The sequence below is a fragment of the Gadus macrocephalus genome, chromosome 22 (assembly GCF_031168955.1).
Source record: "Gadus macrocephalus chromosome 22, ASM3116895v1".
NCBI lineage: Eukaryota > Metazoa > Chordata > Actinopteri > Gadiformes > Gadidae > Gadus > Gadus macrocephalus.
In genome coordinates, this window is record NC_082403.1 from 2,946,689 (window position 1) to 2,965,332 (window position 18,644).

The following is an 18,644-nucleotide window of genomic DNA, read 5'->3' on the forward strand; positions in this document are numbered from 1 at the left end:
GTCGTCCCTTCCCCGGGGCAACAGCACCAAGTCATGCCGCCGAACGTCTTCCTTCTCCCGGCGAGCGAATCACAATGAGCCGCCGATGGCGACTTTCTGGCTGCGTTCACGTGGCCGCGCGATTTACCGGCAAACGGGTGTGGGTGTGTGCGTTTGTGGGGGGTACCCGGCCGCTTCCCCCGCGGCTGTAAATGGGTCTCCACAGCAACGTGGTCGTGACGCGCCGACCGGAGCGAGCGACAAGTGGGCGTTCCGTTCCCGCCGTCCCCCCTCCCCCCTCGGCCGGCGTGGGCGGCCCGTGCGGTGGAGGGAGGAGGGAGAGCGAAACACGACACCCCGACAGAGCCAGAGAGAGGGGGGAGGCACAGAGTAAGAGAGTGAGTGGAAAAAGAAAAAGTCCGGCGGAGAGAGAGAGAGAGGGAGCGAGAGACGAAAAGAGAGAGAAAGAAAAAAAAAAACGGTGGATCCATTTTATTGGAGGGGGGGGGAACGCGGATCACATTTTCACGCCACCGCTGATGTTTTGTTTGGGGGTCGCGACTCGAGGATGAAGTTGAGGAGGACGGAGAAGGAGATTCGACCACGCGACATCGTGGCGCACAGTAACTTCGCCGTTTAGTCTGGTGAACGTGTTCCAGTCGCCGTAGCCACGTTCGTTCCCTCGCGCATAGACGGCCCCGACTCCTCCGAACTTCGAGGCGCGCCGCCGCTGCCCTGTCGCTCGCGGGCGGATCATCGCGAGGCCCCGCGCGCAACTTTTCTCCTCCTCCGCCTCGCGCGGAGTGACTGACGCTCATCGCGAAAAGTTACCGTCGACATATACAAGTCGAACCCACCGCTCCGCTGGACATGGAGCAGTGACCGGAGAGAGGGTGTTGAGTACCGGGTGGGTTGAAGTGAGTTTGTCGGGGTTTTCAACGGAGAGCTTTTCGTGCCACTTTTTTGCGGGACTTTGCGAGAACAACACCGGGGACGGAGCGGGTGTTGAGCCCCGCGGCGACCTGCTGCTAGCTGCTGCTGCTAGCGACCAGGCTAGCGCCAGAAAGTTCCCCGGATCGACGTGGAGGGACCGGCCGAGGACCGGCGCCACCCAGCTGACATGAAGACCCCGGGAGAACCGGGTAAGTGGATGATTACGGTACAGTTAAAGTATGTTTAACCTTAGAATCGGTGACTTGTGGAAGTGTTTGGAAACACACCGCGCCGCGCTAGCTGCGCTTAGCCTGCTAACCCCACTCCTGTCCCGGAGAAAGTGTGACAAATTATGGCGCTGGAATGGACGCCTCTAGCCCTGGCTGTTGGGGTTTGAACGGGTGTTTACGTTGTGTACAGCAACTCTTGACATCCATCCATCCCCCGGATGGTCTGGGTTCGGATGCCTGGGTACCCTGGTATGGAGTCTAGTTCGGGACGGCTGTTGGTGGACGTGTTAGGGGGGGGGGGTCGTGCGGGGGGGGACGGCTGCTACCTCGCTAGGTGGTAGACGTGTGTGTGTGTGTGTGTGTGTGTGGGGGGGGGGGGGGCGGGCGGCTAACGGTGGACGTTTGGTGGTGGGGGGGGGGGTCGATCCTCTCCGTACAAAGAGGGGCGACATTCCGGACTGCTGCGGGGTCTGTGTTTACAAGCGCAGCCCACAAGTGGTGGTTGTTGATTAGCTTTGGATATTCCCATAATAATTCCCATGATAATTGATGGTTATACGTAGTAAATGGACAATCAGCGTTGTATTAATAGCGACATATGTAATGATGGTAACTAATTGTATTTTATGTAGCGCCTTGCCGTGTGTGGGTGTTTCCCCTATCACCTCTGTTACTGAAATAATGCCTATTACTGACTTGACTAAGGTTAATAAATTTACCATTTGTTTAAAGGTAACCATCGCCAATTACAATTTCTTTACTTAAATGTGTGTGTGTGTGTGGGTGTGTGTGTGTGTGTGTGTGTACAATACTAATACTAATGCGCAAGAACATCTGACACCAATGTAGGGTACTTTTACCCAACTCATTTGAAACTCAGTCGCATGGCTTTTCGGGTGGACGAAGTGTGTTCTTGCCCTTAATGTTGCCCTTTGGGTTCGGGCTGTGGTTCTAAATCATGAGACATTTGTCTTAAAGGCTTTCTTTAGAGTGCCCTCAATGTTTATGCGTCGCAAGGTGCTTTGGGTGTAATTACAACAACCATAATGTACATTTGGACAAGCGAACACAGCAATTCACGCCTATGCATTCATTGCGGGCAGCTTTAGTAAACATTGTATTTGGATTAATTAACGCTCTGTTTTATCATAATGAACAGTTTGTTAAGAACTGTACAAACGCACTTTGTTGACCACTTCTCTTTCTATAACTGGATTTAGCCTGCAGGCATCCCAGTGGTTTGGTAAATAGACACGTATGTTAGGAAGTGGTCAGAATCATACTCTTCCATTCTGAATCTGGGCCGCCCAGTCCGAAAGAAAGCCTGGTTCTGTCCCACTGCAGCACTAATCCCTCTAGTTCTTCTAATAAATATCTTCTTTTAGATATGGCATTTGCTAAAATGGTTGCTCGTAGCTAGCTATGGACACATTCATTAGTACATTTTTCTTAAACTCTCAAACATCACGCCACCTTTATGTCAGTTATACTATGAAGTGCCAGTCTTTTCTTTTCCAGGTGTAAAACAACCGACTCGCATGCTTTTGATTTTGAAGGGCAAGGCCAGACAAATAGTTGGAGAGATGAACGAGTAGTACCCATAATGACCTCGTATGACATTATTCCCTATTATTCTATTATCTTATCATTGTCTTCTGATCCCTGGTAGCAGAGAGCGGGTGAGGTTATCCTCATATACATGCCCCCCCCCCCCCCACTAGGCTGCGGTCGCTCCCAGTTTCCACTGGTGGCCCGGCTTCTATCAACACCATCTCCAGGGGAGATGTCAACGCGCTTCCCTTTGGTGGGCCTGCGTCGGACTGGGAGGAAGTGTGTTTGTGTGTGTGTGCGCAATTGTTGTTGTAGTAGTGAAGGGGGCAATTAGTCTCTGTGCGTGTGTGCACAGTTGTTGTTATTGTTGATGTACTGAAGGGGGGGAACTTATGTGTTTGTGTGCGTGTGCTGCGTGCACAGTTGTTATAATTATTGTGTGTGTGTGTGTGTGTGTGTGCGCGCACAGTTGTTATTATTTAAGTAGTGATGGGGGCAACTAGTGTGTGTGTGTGTGTGTGTGTGTGAGACAGTGTGTGTGTGTGTGTGTGTGACAGTGTGTGTGTGTGTGTGTGTGTGTGTGTGACAGTGTGTGTGTGTGTGTGTGTGTGTGTGTGTGTTCGTGCACCCATATGTCAGTGTTGGCGTGTCTTTCTCTGACCTGTGGCGGAGGTGGCTGTGTTCACAACAGCGAGTGCTTGACGTCGTTCCAGCGGAGTGGAACGCCCTGGCAGTGGAAGGCACGGGCCGGCTCACTAACGACAGGAAGTGCTGCCAGTCGTCTGCCCACGACGCCACACGTCGACACCGCCATTGGCCAGAACCAAGGAGAATGTGTAGCCAACCGGGAAGAAAAAATTGAAAGAAATCGTTCTGATTGGCCACAGTTTCTCCTTGAGCTGAGTTTAGCCAATCAGAGAGGGGTTTGACAATAATGAAAAGGGAAACGTGATCAGATGGTTTGTTACTTCTTTCAAGGGACAAGATCGTGCTGGTGGAGAGAGGGAGAGGCAGGGAGGGAGAGTGCGAGCGAGGTGAACCCTGTTTAGGAGCATCTATGTTCCTTAGTCAACCCCAAGCTGCTGGGTTAACCCCAGGGAAAAAACAGAACTCAGAAGTCATAAAACACATCGCCGAAACTGATGGGAACGTATAAAAACGAGAACACAGTGCGACTGTAGCGAGCACAGACAACATGAACAACCCAGCCAAGCTCAACTTCACCACTGGGTCGAAACGGATAGCAACCAGTGTTGTTGATTAATTTGTAACAGTCTTGACTGCTTTTTGTTTGGTCCCGTACAATAACGTCCAATGCCTTTTTCATAAGTTACGAGTTCTGAATTTTTCCGTCTGGGATTAATTACATACTGACTTATCTGATCTTTTGACGTAACAACGTTGACGTATTCGGACCGGCAGCAGGCCTCAAAAACCGGCAGTGAGTCGAAAACCACAACACAGGAACTCGACTTCATTCGTCTCCGCTACGAGGGCGGCCAGGGCGGCCATTACGGCCGCGGGGCTCCCCACAGGAAACGGTTTACCCCTGGCTCCGCTCCCAACATCGGGCCCGGCTCCTGTAATTACCAGTGACCCCATCATCGCATTCCTGGTTCCTGGTCAGCAGCGGCTCTGGAAACGCCAGTGACGCCAGCGCTTTGCTGCTGTGTTGTCTAGCGTCTGCATCAGGGCGACCTTTGACCCCCCCCCCCCCTCCCCACGCCGCCGCCCCCCCCCCCGCCCACCTACCCCGACCATGTGATCTCCCGATCTGTGCCAGGGGGCTGTTGCAGCTACTGTCATACTTCACTCGGCTGCAGCAGAATGCCTCCATTCCTGGAAGTGTGTGTGTGTGTGTGTGTGTGTGTGTGTGTGTGTGTGTGTGTGTGTGTGTGTGTGTGTGTGTGTGTGTGTGTGTGTGTGTGTGTGTGTGTGTGTGTGTGTGTGTGTGTGTGTGTGTGTGTGTCACACGCGCGCTAGGGAAAACAGCGGGCCATGCAGGGTAAATAAAGAGCAGGGGAAGGGGGGGGGGGGGGGGGGGGGGGGGGGGGTCTGACGTGAGTTGTACCACTCCGTGTGTGTGTTTTTTTTAACAACACAGAGGCCTCTTGAGAAAACAGCCTGTGTCCGTAGTCCCGTTTAAAGGGGTTCCCGACCCGAACCCCTTTAAACGCGGGCCCCTGTTCCTCAATGCCTTAAAGGACATTTTTATTACACGTTGAAGTGTGTTTAGAATGCAATTATTCTAAATTGTACCATTTTAAAGGCGATAAAGGAAAGGCAGCTCTTGTTGTAAACAATCTTCTGGCTGGTTGCCCGGTTGCTGATTTCAGTGCCCAGTGTTTTAGACGGTGTCGTCCTTTCTGTTTGTTCTTAGGATTGTTCTGGGTCTCCTGAAGACATTCTGATCCTTTATCTTCCAGGGCTATTGAGAGAACCGCAGTGACAACAAGGTGGAACAGTGTAGCCCAAACTAGTGATAAGACTTGACAGTAGCATAATCTCTGTATTGTCTAGACTAACATGTCCCGAGATTGGATTAACATTGGTTTGATTGTATAATTCACAGATGCGATTACCTATGTAAGTGTAACCTTACGTGTTCATGGCGTTCTTCCATGCATCACCCCCTCCCTTCCCCATACACGCACTCTCTGACGTTCTTACCAGGGGCCTTGCCCCTAGGGCCGAGGCTCCTGGGGCCCACAGAGGTTAAAACGGAACCATCCAAGCGGGCAGATAAGTTCCTGGGGAGCGTTATCCACGCAACACCTGACCAGAGGGAGGGGTTTCCGGAACCCACATGGGTTTGGGCTGACTTTTTGGGGTCTTAAAGCTACAGTACGCAATTTATTTTAGAAGAAAGTCTCGGAACATCCTCACAGCAATCAATGACCCAAATGCTCAGGATAAAATAATAATAATAATCCGGTGTTTGTTGCTGCGAAGGCCTGTGACAAGCCTGTCCTATCATTTAATTTGGCCCGATTTGAGTTGATTCGCTGGTTTACCTGTCTGTCTACCTAACTCGAAGGCTACCTTGTGAACACTAGCTGTTCACTCTTTGCACATGACCGCAGTCTTCCTCAAGGCTCGACAGACCTGTTGCTAGAGCTAGCGAGCTAGTCACATGTTCTGGGGGAAATCAACTTTGGAGGGAGGGCTGATGGGAAAGGGATTTCTTTTACCGTCTGCATATTTTCAAAATCAAGCTTACTCTGGCAGATTTTTCCCAAATCGCCCGCCTTAGCTTTAAAGTGAAGTACGGCCATTTTAGAACTTCCACAAATCGTTCCTTTACCGTGAAAGTATGCCGAGAGAGGAAGTTGTAACTCTTCCCAATCCCAACCCATTCCAGACCCGGCTATTTTAAAAGCTCTCCTAGTTTGTGTTATTTAGAGCTTTTTTAATACACTGGAAAATTGCGAGAGTCACAGTTTCCAGAGGCTATTAGCCTCTGGAGCAGCTTCAGAGGGTGCAGGATTACACCACACAGAGCGAGACACACAGACGGAATGTGTGTGTTTAGAGAGCGCGCGCACAAGTCCTAGATGTCTTATAATAAACGATTATCGTTTTTTTCTGTTTTGTCTTTCGTTTGCTGGGTTCCCATGCTAATAAATTCTTGTTGCAGTGAATGGAGGAGAGCGAGTGGCTGGTTTGCAGGTGAGGTCGTGTGTGGGTGCCAGTGTTGTTTATTACGGTCTGGTCTGGTGAACCATGTAGAGGAGAGGTCAGGCTCCGCCCTGCTATTAGTGGTGTGGTGTGGTGTGCGTCTTTGACCTGCTGGGTCACAGTGAATGACCCAGGAACCAGACTGATGTCAGATGTGGTTTTCCCACTGAATAACTGCTCTCGAGGTTTGAGCTGAGGGCTGAAACGAATGTCATCATGGGATGTCTTATCATGGTCTTATCATGGAAGCCAAGGGCCCCATCATGGATTCGACCATTGGAGGGCGTTAGTGTTGATACACGTTAAAGGCACCCAGTGCAACTTTATGTAAACATTCAATGAAAAATAAACATTCAATTTCTAGTCTTTTTTACACGTAGTAAGTTTCAATAACTCCATACCATTACATATCGACATTCAAGGAGCAAAGATGAGACGTCGTTGTGTGGTGAGAACTGATAGAAAATCGTAAACAACAACAATCGCCGGTGGGGAGAAGCCATTTTTCCATTGACTGGAAGCCTGCTTTATTTATTGTAGGTTACAAAAAATAAAGAAAATGGCGGCATTGTTGTTGTTATTGATTTTCTATCAGTTCTCACCACACAACGACGTCTCATCTTTGCTGCTTGAATGTCGGTATGTAATGGTATGGAGTTATTGAAACTTACTACGTGTAAAAAAGACTAGAAATTGAATGTTTATTTTTAAGCCTCGAAAGTTGCACTGGGTGCCTTTTAAACAAACAATCGTTTTTTAAGAGTCTTTTAAAATTCTATGCTGTTCGTGTGACTTAAACAAGGCCGATTTTTACGAGCTCCTTGTCCGGTCAGATACAGACATAAAACCAACCCTAACTATATTCCAAGGGTGAATCCACCAAAAAATAAATTGTCAGTTAAAGTTGGCATGTTGAAGGTAGACTTCTGTCATATATTCACTAATTAGATGGATTTAATACTTATCTTACTCACTCAAACTCCCCCCTCCCCCCACCCCCCCCCCCTTTTCACATGACTAAGAAACGACTCTGAGGAAAAAGAGGGCCATTTTGTTTGAAAGGAGAACCACAGCTATTGAGCAGCGAGGAAAGCCCCTGCCTACAGGCTAATGTGGGCTGTGCCTGCGCTGGCGTTTGCACTCAGACAGGGGAGAGATGTTGCCCGCTTTGTGGTGAGCCAAACCTAGAATTTGACCGACTGTACGCAGCCAGCCAGTCTAAAACCGTCAAATTAAAAGTTTAAATGTTCACACCGGGTGTGTGTGTGTGTGTGTGTGTGTGTGTGTGTGTGTGTGTGTGTGTGTGTGTGTGTGTGTGTGTGTGTGTGTGTGTGTGTGTGTGTGTGTGTGTGTGTGTGTGTGTGTGTGTGTGTGTGTGTTGTATTTATTTATTTTTGTGTACACAAGTGTGTTTTTCGACAAATCTAAACCAAGGGGTATTGTTTGGGGTCCCGGGCTTGCCTAGCTAAGCTGGGGCTTAATAGGCTCCCTTCATGTAGATTTCCCAGAGCTAACGATGCTAATCTAGCTAGTCAGACCTTTTAGCGGCCGGTAGATAGAGGTGTGGGACCCAGGGGGGGGGTGGGGGGGACAATGGGCTGTGTGTGCAGCCGGGGTAAATTATGGCTGTTTGTTTTGCTGCTCACAGGGGTCCCTGGTATCACTGACACCAGCCCATAACAACAGGTCAAAGGTCACATCCCCCTCCACAGCCAAAGTGGGTCCGGCGAGGGTGGGCCTGAGGTCGCAGTGCAAGTACCCGCCAGTGCCCTTTGGCAAGGCACAGGGCTGGGGGGGAGGAGTTCACCAAGTGGCTCGCTGATGGGGGCTGAACGCTGTGACTTAAACACTCCATTATCGTCGATGTGGGTTGGATGACGTGAGATCTGGAGTCTATAGGGTGGCTGAAGGTCAACAAGGTGAGTTGTAAAGTTTCTGCTTATCGGGGGCTCGTCCAATCAGATTCCCAGAAGCTCTAGCCCCGCCTCCTAAACACCTGGAATGTAAAAGGGTGGTGTGTGTGTGTGTGTGTGTGTGTGTGTGTGTGTGTGTGTGTGTGTGTGTGTGTGTGTGTGTGTGTGTGTGTGTGTGTGTGTGTGTGTGTGTGTGTGTGTGTGTGTGTGTGTGTGTGTGTGTGTGTGTGTGTGTGTGTGTGTGCACGTCCATCCTCTAGAAATCATTGTGGAGTTGTGTTTTTCTCTTGAATGCTGTGTTCTGTCCCTGAGTAGTATAGCGTAACGTCTGTCCGCTTATGTGTTGGGAGCCAAGTTGTTAATGACACAACCACCCTTGGTGAATCCTTAGGATACTGTAGTGGGTATGCCACCCCTCATAAGGGGTGGAGGGTGGAGGCCCCCTCAACAGAACTCCCCTGTGTTTGGTCTGTCCCAGGGGGGGAGTGGATGGGAGTGTGCTGGTGTAGGGGTAGGTGGAGGTATACGGCCCCCCCTGTGTTTGGTCTGTCCCAGGGGGGGAGTGGATGGGAGTGTGCTGGTGTAGGGGTAGGTGGAGGTATACGGCCCCCCCTGTGTTTGGTCTGTCCCGACGCTGTGGTGGGAACTCGGCGGTGGTTTAGTCTCCGCGGTCGAGCTCCGATCCGTCTGTCTGCGCCTCGGTCTGGGGGATGAAAAGGAAAAGCTGTTATTGTTTCACACAGGCCTACAGCACACTCCTACTATAAACCGCCTCACACGTTCCCACACCGCCGCCGCCACACCGCCCTAATGGACACCATGTGACTGATGTGCTGGAAGCCTTAATCACCCACGGCGTGTTTCAGCCGTGGTTAAACGGTCTACACACACGCGCACGCGCACACACACCCCCCCCAACACATCCAGTGTCTTCTTTTAGTCTTGACTTCATCAAGGTCCTTGCAGCTCGTAACCGTAGTTACAGAGACGCGATTGGTTTACAGGCTAACTAATGCCGCTTTTCCACCGCACATGTAGCTCGACTCGACACGACTCGACACGACACGACTCGACACGGTAGCAGCACGGGTGCTTTTCCACCGCAAATAGTACCTCCTGGACGTGGGCGGGGTCGGCTGCGCGAAAGGGCCGTGACGTATTTGTGTACGCGACGCAAACAACACATACGCAACCCACACATGGACAGAACCCACATAACAACAATGGAGGACATCGATCGCATTACTATTATTAGCTGGCATGTTGAAGAAGTTGGAGAAGTGGAACATGTTGGCTGCGGCGCTGCTATGGATGTTACCAGCATGGTTGCCATGTCGCTCTCGTGACTTCGTCACACTCTCTGGCCGATCAGTCGCCGGCCGTCTGCCGACGTCACCTTTTAGCATCGGCTCAGCTCGCTTGGAACCTAGAGCGAGTAGGTACTAGAAAAAGCAGCCACTTCAGGTACCAGATACCATGGTACCGCGGTGGAAACGCCAAAAATGCGAGCTGAGTCGAGTCGTGTCGAGCTGGTACCATGCAGTGGAAAAGCGGCATAAGAAGTATTTGACTACAACTCTCTGACGGTTGTCAAAGTCTCCCCCTCTCTCACTCTCTCCCCCCATACACACACACACACACACACACACACACACACACACACACACACACACACACACACACACACACACACACACACACACACACACACACACACACACACACACACACACACACACACACACACACACACACACACACACACACACACTTTACTAGAATTTACTTTAAACTTTACTAACCCCCCCCCATGCAAAGCCGTAAATAGTTCCCGTACCCTCTGACGCTACCCACTAGCGCCTAACGACGGGTGCCGTGGCCGGTGTTGGTCTGGGTCGTCGTGGCGACGCCGTCTCTGATGGTTGCCGCGGCGAGATGTTGCCTCGGTGGTCTGGCGGCTGACGCGCTCAGAGGATGATGTCATCAGCCGGCAAGACAACGCCAGTCCCGTGATGCTTCACACATGTGCCCCCCCCCCCTTCCCCCTTGGTGTGTAAGCCGTGTTTAGGCTGAGTGATGCCCACCCTCCCTCCGAGCTAAGGAGAGTCTCGGTGGGCCGCTGGCACGCGTCTTGACAACTCGCGCGCTCGGAGAATACGAAGACAGACATCACCTCAGGCACCACGAGCAGACGAGACGTCGGTGTATCCATGGATACCTTTAGGTTGTTTCGTCGTTTTTCTTAGCGGGGACAGGGCATCGCCGGCCGAGGACCACCATGTACCACCTCCTGATCTTAAACCATGTTGGCTAAGCTCAGGAGGTAGAGCGGGTTGGGCTGGTAACCGGAAGGTCGCTAGTTCGATCCCCCGGCTCCTCCTAGCCGAGTGTCGAGGTGTCCCTGAGCGAGACGCCTCACCCTGACTGCCCCCTGACGAGCGGGCCGTCGCCCTGCGTGGTCGACCACCCCCGTCGGTGTGGGACTATATACTGGGGTGAACTGGGTTAGTTCAGCTATAGGGGTACTTGGTTGGGGTGTTCTGCCTGGGGGCTGTGATGGGAGTGAGACGCTCGTCTCCATGGATACACTCTGGGTTGACACTCCGATCACTCTCATTTGTATCGGAATGTCGCGGCGACGAGCCTTTTTTCTTATTCGTCTCGTCGGTGTCGCCGTAAATCGGTCTCCTCCACACGTCTGCGTTGTTAAATGCCGCGGCGCCAAACATCCGTTCTCCACAGCAGCGCGATCCTTTCTTCTGAATGATGTCACCCCCGCCCCCCCCCCCCCCCCCCCCACTGCGTGATGTCACCGGGACCCCCCACGGACACACAGCGCACGAGATGTGGGGTCTGCCCGCACAGCATCAGCAGTAATCGCACACGGAGCCTGCGTGTCTGTGGTCTAGTGATACCGAACTCAGACAAGGAGGGCGGTGATGAGATGTGATTGGCAGGGGGGGGGGGGGCTGTGTGTGTGTGTGTGTGTGTGTGTGTGTGTGTGTGTGTGCGCGCATGTTTTGTGTGTGTGTGTGTCAATTCATCTTCTTGAAGTCATTGTAGAGTTGTGCGGTTTATCTATTGAATCCTCGGTGCTATGGTCTGTCCCTCAGTAGTATTATAGCATGACAACATTTGTCCACACACGTGTTCCTGGAGCCCAAGTTCTTAATGACCCAACCCCCACATTGTGGTCCACTTAGTGAATCATCAGGATACTGTAGTGACTAGGGCCTATTCCCTCTTTTCCCGGGCCTAACCCGTAGGCATCCTTGAACAAGATGACCCCTGACCTCTGACCCTAAACTCCTTGATGATAAATTACAATAGACACCAAACGGTTGGATGTTTAGGAGATAGTTTGGGTTGTAACCAGCCTTAGTCGTGTGTGTGTGTGTGTGTGTGTTTTTTAGTGTGTGCGCGCGCAAACTTGCTTGCCAGGCGCCAGCCTCTATCTGATGTGATTAATCATCACTCCTTCTAACGCCCTCCCTGATTGGCAGGCTGCCTCGTTGTGCACTGACAGCCTGGCGGTTGATTGGCCCCGGTCTGTTCTGCGTCACGATCACAACCTGATTACTGCGTGCGTTTCCTGCCAGATAAATCAGTGGTCCCCTGGGCCCAGTGCACTCTACTGTCTGTCGCTTTGCTTCATAGTCCCTTTACTCTCTCTCTCTCTCTGTCGCTTTGGTTCATAGTCCTCTCCCCTTTTACTCTCTCTTCCTCTGTCTGTCTGTCGCTTAGGTTTATAGTCCTCTCTCCTTTTACTCTCTCTCCCTCTGTCTGTCTGTCTCTTTGGTTCATAGTCCTCTCTCCTTTTACTCTCTCTCCCTCTGTCTGTCTGTCTCTTTGGTTCATAGTCCTCTCTCCCTTTACTCTCTCCCCCTCTGTCTGTCTCCGTCTGTTGGTCTCTCTGTCTCCGTCTGTCTGTCTGTATGTCTTAACTGTCGGTCTTTACTGTCTGTCTCTCTTTGCTGTCCGTCTCTCGTCCCACGGGCCCTCCGTCTCCCTCCCGGCCTTCACGTTGTCCTCCCCAGACAGTTCGTACAGCGCGTCATGCGGCGGAGCCGTTATAGCATGTTCTCCCCGGGTCTGCCTGGCTGTGGTTCAGTCTGAGGGGGTCATGTCCAGGCACGTCCCTGTAAACACGTTCCGCGCCGCCAGTAGACCTCCTGGCAACATGGACGCCGTGGAGCAGTCGGAGCGGGTTCAGAACAACAACGGCCGTCCGTTGGATCGCGTTTGAGACTCGCTTATTTACGTGGATGCTACATTTACATTTAGCAGACGTTTTTTTATCCAAAGCTACTATATCGCTGTCGGTACAGTAAGGATGTTCATAGAACCAAGTGACGAGCACTAACAATCACTATGTTAACCCATTCCCTCTATGCAACAAAGATAGCTAGCATAAGATGCTACACAATTCTAAGCACTATTTTTAAGTGCCAGGACGTACAACATGCAGTAAGTGTTAGAGCCCGACCGATATATCGGCAGGCCGATATTATCGGCAGGCCGATATTATCGGCCGATATTAGGCATTTTTCAAACTATTCGGTATCGGCATTATAATGGCCGATAAATGAATATATAAAAAAAAAAAAAATTGTCCACCAGAGGGCGCTCTAACGCCCCAAACCCGCTGATTCAGGCAGAGGGAATGACGGAGATCGACGGAGATCATCGGTGTTGTTCATAGCTGTGTTCGAAATCATTCCCTATCACGGATATAGTGCACTATAGGGTGCTCGCCATTTTGCAGTGGTGTTCGAATTCTCAGTGGTTAATTTCATGCACTAAAATTTGAGTGTACATACGATGTTCCCTACTTGTTACTCCGTATACCACAATGCAATGCGGTAGTGTTCTTCCGGAGGAGAAGAAGAAGCTGAATAACCGCGAAAACTAATACATTTAATGATGGAGTCTCCGGCTTTCGTTTAGAGATGTCAACAATTTAATTGGGAGTTAACATAGAAAATGTAATATTCAAAATTAATTAAAAAAACTTGATCAAGGAAATGTTGCATTCAACATCAATACAAGCTCCAGCTTTCCTCGGGATTGCCCGGTTTGTTTACATGATGTGGGAGCATCTGTCTGCGTCACACAAATACCCGGCGCATTTACTGACGCAAATGACGCTTAGAAATGTTCAGCGTAGTGTCCGAATTCTCGTTTGTTCGTTCCCTATATAGTGCACTATATCATAAACACTATATAGGGAATAGTGAGGGAGTGAATAGGGAATGATTTCCAACACAGCTCATGTGTGCAAGTGTGTTCATGGTAAGTTGGCAACTGTCACAAGACATACATTGCTTGAATAACAATTAAAAGAACATCCCCATCAATTCTCTAAAGTCGATAAGCATGACTTAATTCATGACTACCATGTCCAGTTTTGCTGTTGTTACGTGTTAGTTGAGAGTGAAAAGGATTTAAAGGATAACTACAAATAACCAATGTTAGGGAAATCTGTTTGTTTTGTTGCGCGTTTCTGGATTTTTTTTTATATATATATCGGCCGATATATCGGCATATCGGATTTTTTAATCGCAAAATATTCGTATCTGTATCGGCCTTAAAAATCCTATATCGGTCGGGCTCTAGTGCACATTAAGTGCCAGGACGTACAACATACATTAAGTGCCAGGACGTACAACACACAATAAGTGTGCACATTAAGTGCCAGGAGGTAAAACATACAATAAATGTGGACAATAAGTGCCAAGTGTTCTGGGGATGAAGATGTGCAGCATGGTAGTATGAACACACAGCCGTCACAGACACAGTCTGACGTGGCGACCAGTGTCATGGGCAGCGTCTCAAATGGAGGACAAAAGGACAAAATGCCTGTATGGTGGTAAGGACGTTCTCGTCTCTGTTACGCATTTTAAGAACACAAGCTGTATTTCCCTCACTTAACCACTAGGGAGTAGGACCAAATATATAAGCCGTAAATATACATAGCCACAAGGGGAGCAAGACCTTACTGAAGGCTGCAATAAATACTTTAGCCACAGAAGGCAGCACCACAGACAGGTAAGGAGGCCGTCAACCCGGCTCCTCCCACTACTTCCGGACTTGAGGATCCATACCATAACAGACGGTTGGAGCCAGAGCAAGCCAGAATCTTCTTGGCAGCTATTAGACATACATCATGGGTTAATGTTTTTGATCAGCTAGGAGACGCTCAGCACGTGTTTAGAATACATCTTCAATCTCTCTTTGCTTCAGAGTATCAGTTTACCATACCGAAAATACTTTATACAAATAAAGTCTCTTTAAAGCTATTCCTTTGGATTCGATCCCTTTCCTTGAAGAACTACGCAATATCTCAAACCAACGCTCTTGGCCTGACTGGTAATTGCATGTCACCGTGTCCTGCTTTGGATGGGTCCTGCTCTATGGCCTCACGGTGGGTAGAAACGTTGGGGAAGTCTGGTTTAAAACACACGTGGTTCCGGCCCGTTCCATCGCTCGGCTTCGGGGGGGGGGGGGGGGGGGTCCCTTGAAAGGGGTCCCGACCCCTGTAGTTATGACACGGGGCTGTTGCGTAAACATCACATGCCTGGCTGGACACCGGCTGCAGAGTGCTTCTAGCTCCGCCAAGGGATTGTCCTTATAAAGTCTGAATGAATGACGGCCTGTGATGCATCACCTCCTCAGGATGTCTGTGAATCATCCAGACGACGTTCTCTCTTCTGGTCGTAGTAAACCTCGCCCGCTCGCTTCTCCCTCTCTAGTTCTGGTTTCTTTTGACTGGAATGTGTCTGCTTTTTTTGTTCCTCTGTCGGCCCTTCTTCCTTACGGCCTCTCTGAGAGAAGCGAGACGAGCACATCATGGGGTCTGTGGTTGTGGTTCACGGAGGGTACCTGCAGCTCAACTCTGCTCCCTTGATCTCCTCCTTACTTCCTCACCTAAACCCTCGTCTCCTCTCTCCTCCTATGCATGCTCGCGTTTGCTAGGAGGTGTTCACCTCAAACTCCAGTACTGTGTGTGTGTGTGTGTGTGTGTGTGTGTGTGTGTGTGTGTGTGTGTGTGTGTGTGTGTGTGTGTGTGTGTGTGTGTGTGTGTGTGTGTGTGTGTGTGTGTGTGTGTGTGTGTGTGTGTGTGTGTGTGTGTCCCTGCCTCTTGATCAGACCTGCATGTAAACAAACGGAGTGCTCCAGTTGGCCCGTCTCCCTGATCGCCTCGATCACCCTGTCGTTGATAACCTCCCTTATCAATAGCGACCTGGCGTTCTGCGGTGTGTAAACCTCACGTGTTCCCGGCCTGGCGTGGGCCGATGTTTGTAGACTCTGGCCGCCCCAGGGTACGAGCCAAGGTAACTTCAGGCATGGTGCCAGAGGCAATAGTTCACATGGACGTCTGGACGATCGCTCTGGTCTTTGGAACAGTAACAAAACACTTATCTTTGCTACAGTCGTACCGTTTTTAACGAGTGAATTCAACCCAACGCCAAGCTCTTAATATGCTTTTTTATTGTAATGCACTATTGGACCTTTGGACGATCACTTTCGCCTTTGGAGGAGTCACAATTTACTTTTCTACTTTGGATCGAATCAACTTTACAATCTTAAAATGGTACAACTGTAACAAACGCCAAGCTCTTACGATTTGCATTCTATTGTTAATGAACTATTACGGTCGTCGTGGGACCTTTTTTAGTTATCTTCTCTTAACGAGTTCAGCCTCTCCATGACCCAAGTTGAATATATTGCGACTTTTACGCACAGGTTAAAAAAAACACCAGATAAACACTTGGCCCCGGCCACCGTACCACAGGAAAGAGATGGCAAAGTGGACGTCACGGTTTCAGAGAGGCCGTTCTGTGCTCCAGCCATCCCCCAACACACAATGAGGAATCAACCATAAACGTGTTGTACGCAACGTGTGCAGGTGTGGTAGGGCCCGTAGCCGCGGGAAACGGAGGCATGGCCGCTGTTTATTCAGATGGCCCTTTGTCCGGCCGCGAGGGGAATGCCGTGATTTCACCCCTTTGTGGGCACCCCCTGACCCCCCCCCCCCCCCCCCCCCCCCCCCGCCCGCTCTGCTTCCTGTGTGTGTTGGTCCACTTCCTGTCCTGTCTCTGTGTGCTGAGCTGGTGGGAACCCGGGGACTGGGACACACCAGTAGACAACCTTTTCCATGAGCTATATATAGACGACTGAAGAATGGGAGGAAGGGAGAGAGAAAACAGTTTGGACGAGGAGGTGGAGGCGGGAGGGAGAAGGGGTGGAGGGAGGGAGAGAGAGAGGGAGAGAGAGAGAGGTGAGATGGGAAATGGATGGAGGCAGGGGAGATGGAGGGAGGGGGAAGAACAAAGTAATTGAGCGAGTAATGGTTAGATGGAGGGAGGGATGGGAGGGAGAGGGAGAGGTACCTGGTGTCAGAGAGGTACTGAACTGAGTACAATGGCCCTGACGAGGGTCACAGATTCTGGGTTCCTTTGTTCAAAAACGTGTTGCCTGACTGACTGTACCTCGCTGAAAATAGATTCTCTCACCAAGGCTGGCCATGCTGTTGGTCACTTCCGCCTGTCAATCTGTCCACGGCCATACAGCCCTGTTAACTTTGACCTCACTCATAACGGCCTACTTGGGTAGCTGCTGTGAGCTGTACTGGTCTCTCTCACAGTGTGTCGGTCGGTCTCTCTCTCACAGTGTATCGGTCGGTCTCTCTTTCTCGGTGTGTGTTGGTCGGTCTCTCTCACAGTGTATCGGTCGGTCTCTCTTTCTCAGTGTGTGTCGGTCGGTCTCTCTCACAGTGTGTCCGTCGGTCTCTCTTTCTCAGTGTGTGTTGGTCGGTCTCTCTCTCTCTGTGTGTTGGTCGGTCTCTCTCTCTGTGTGTTGGTCGGTCTCTCTCTCTCTCTCTGTGTGTTGGTCGGTCTCTCTCTGTGTTTGTTGGTCGTCTCTCTCTGTGTTTGTTGGTCGGTCTCTCTCTGTGTGTTGGTCGGTCTCTTTCTCTCAGTGTTTGTTGTCGGTCGCTCTCACATTGTGTTGGTCGGTCTCTCTCAGAGTGTCGGTCTCTCTCAGAGTGTGTTGGACGGTCTTTCTCTCTCTGTGTTTGTCTCTCAGGTGAAGCCAGCAGGGCCAAGTTTAACTTGGCACCAGCATCACTGTTTGGCTGGTGGCGTTGTGCCAGGTTTGGGGTTGCTTAATCTGCCAAAGGGCACGCGGGTTCAAGAGGTTCTCGGAAATCAAACCACGAGAAAAGGTTTGCGATTAAAAACCTGGGAAAATGAGCCAGTCTGTTACAAAGTCGGAGTTGGGAGACTTGTAAATGTTTAACGATAAAATCGGGGAATGTTTGATTGACTTTTTACACACATCTGGGACGGGCCGAGCAGGAAGGCTACGCGAGGAGAGATTGCGCTGCGATTGTGGTGACCACTTAAGACGGAGCGTGTTGTTTTAACTTTTAACGAGCACAATAGAGTCTGTCGCTATCATAACGAGCGTACCGTTGTTTGCGAGCAGCGCTCAAACAACAGCTTTTAACCCGTCCCTAGCTCCCCGAAAACAAGTCCAAAAGTTTTTGTTTAGTTTGGTATAGCAGAAAATGTGGAGCTTTTACTATTATTATTCAACTGTCACAGTTTCTTAATTATCTAATAAACATTAAAACCTTTCTGGTCGTTTGTTTGTATCGAGAGTGACTCCCTGTTTTCCCGCCAAAAAGAAACCGACCTGCTAGCTTTCTTCGCAAAACAATCAATAACCGTTTCTAAGTTACAAACTGCTGTCTAGCATTAAAAAAGGTTCTTAAAAATTGATGGATACAGTTAGCTGCAGCGAACCGAACTCTGAACCAAAGTCGACATTTTTCCCTCAGTCCATGAATGTACGACATGCTATTATGTACGATATACGATTATATTGAGTGATTTTCCCCCTGCGCGGCGACCAGGTTACGGATGGTGTACTGTGTTAAACACTGCTCTGGCCTCAGGGCTCCGGTCGCTCTTAAAGAGAGGTAAGGGAGAGAGGAGAGGGAGGAGAGGAGAGAGGGGGAGGAGTGAAGGAGCGGTGGGGCAGAGGATGAGACAAGGGGAGAGGTGGAGGAGAGGGGAGGTAAGAGAGGGGAGAGGAAAGGAGAGCAAGGAGAGGAGGCAGGGCGAGTGCTGGCGGGGCCACAATAAGCCCTCTCCCTCCGGGGGCCCCTGGTCCGGTTCCCAGGCTGTCTGGGGCCTCACCCCAGCGCCGGGTACCTTTTCACCACCGGCCGCCCAACATGAATCATATTTTGACTAGCTTCGCCGCGGCTCCGGCGGCGGTATTTATAGTAGCTTGGCAGGCTTTGTTGCTAGGAGACGGGGCGTCGTTACGAAGGAGACGAAGAGGAAGAAGA

The 18,644-nt window shown here is 50.5% G+C and overlaps 1 protein-coding gene and 1 long non-coding RNA gene across 3 annotated transcripts in view; both read left to right on the forward strand.

The window, feature by feature from the left end:
• Nucleotides 1–330: 330 nt before the first annotated feature.
• erf (Ets2 repressor factor) overlaps nucleotides 331–18,644 on the forward strand; it is a 36,907-nt gene continuing 18,593 nt past the window's right edge. For both annotated transcript variants that reach the window (XR_009524051.1, XM_060043830.1), the window contains exon 1: nucleotides 331–1,121. Coding sequence is in view for 1 of the 2 variants with exons in the window: in XM_060043830.1 (XP_059899813.1) it covers nucleotides 1,100–1,121 (22 nt within the window). In the remaining variant the exon portion in view is untranslated. The remainder of the gene's footprint in view (nucleotides 1,122–18,644) is intronic.
• LOC132451505 (uncharacterized) lies at nucleotides 4,753–10,042 on the forward strand. The gene is made up of 3 exons (XR_009524118.1): nucleotides 4,753–6,698; nucleotides 7,133–8,799; nucleotides 8,877–10,042. It is a non-coding gene; the product is annotated as an uncharacterized LOC132451505 (long non-coding RNA).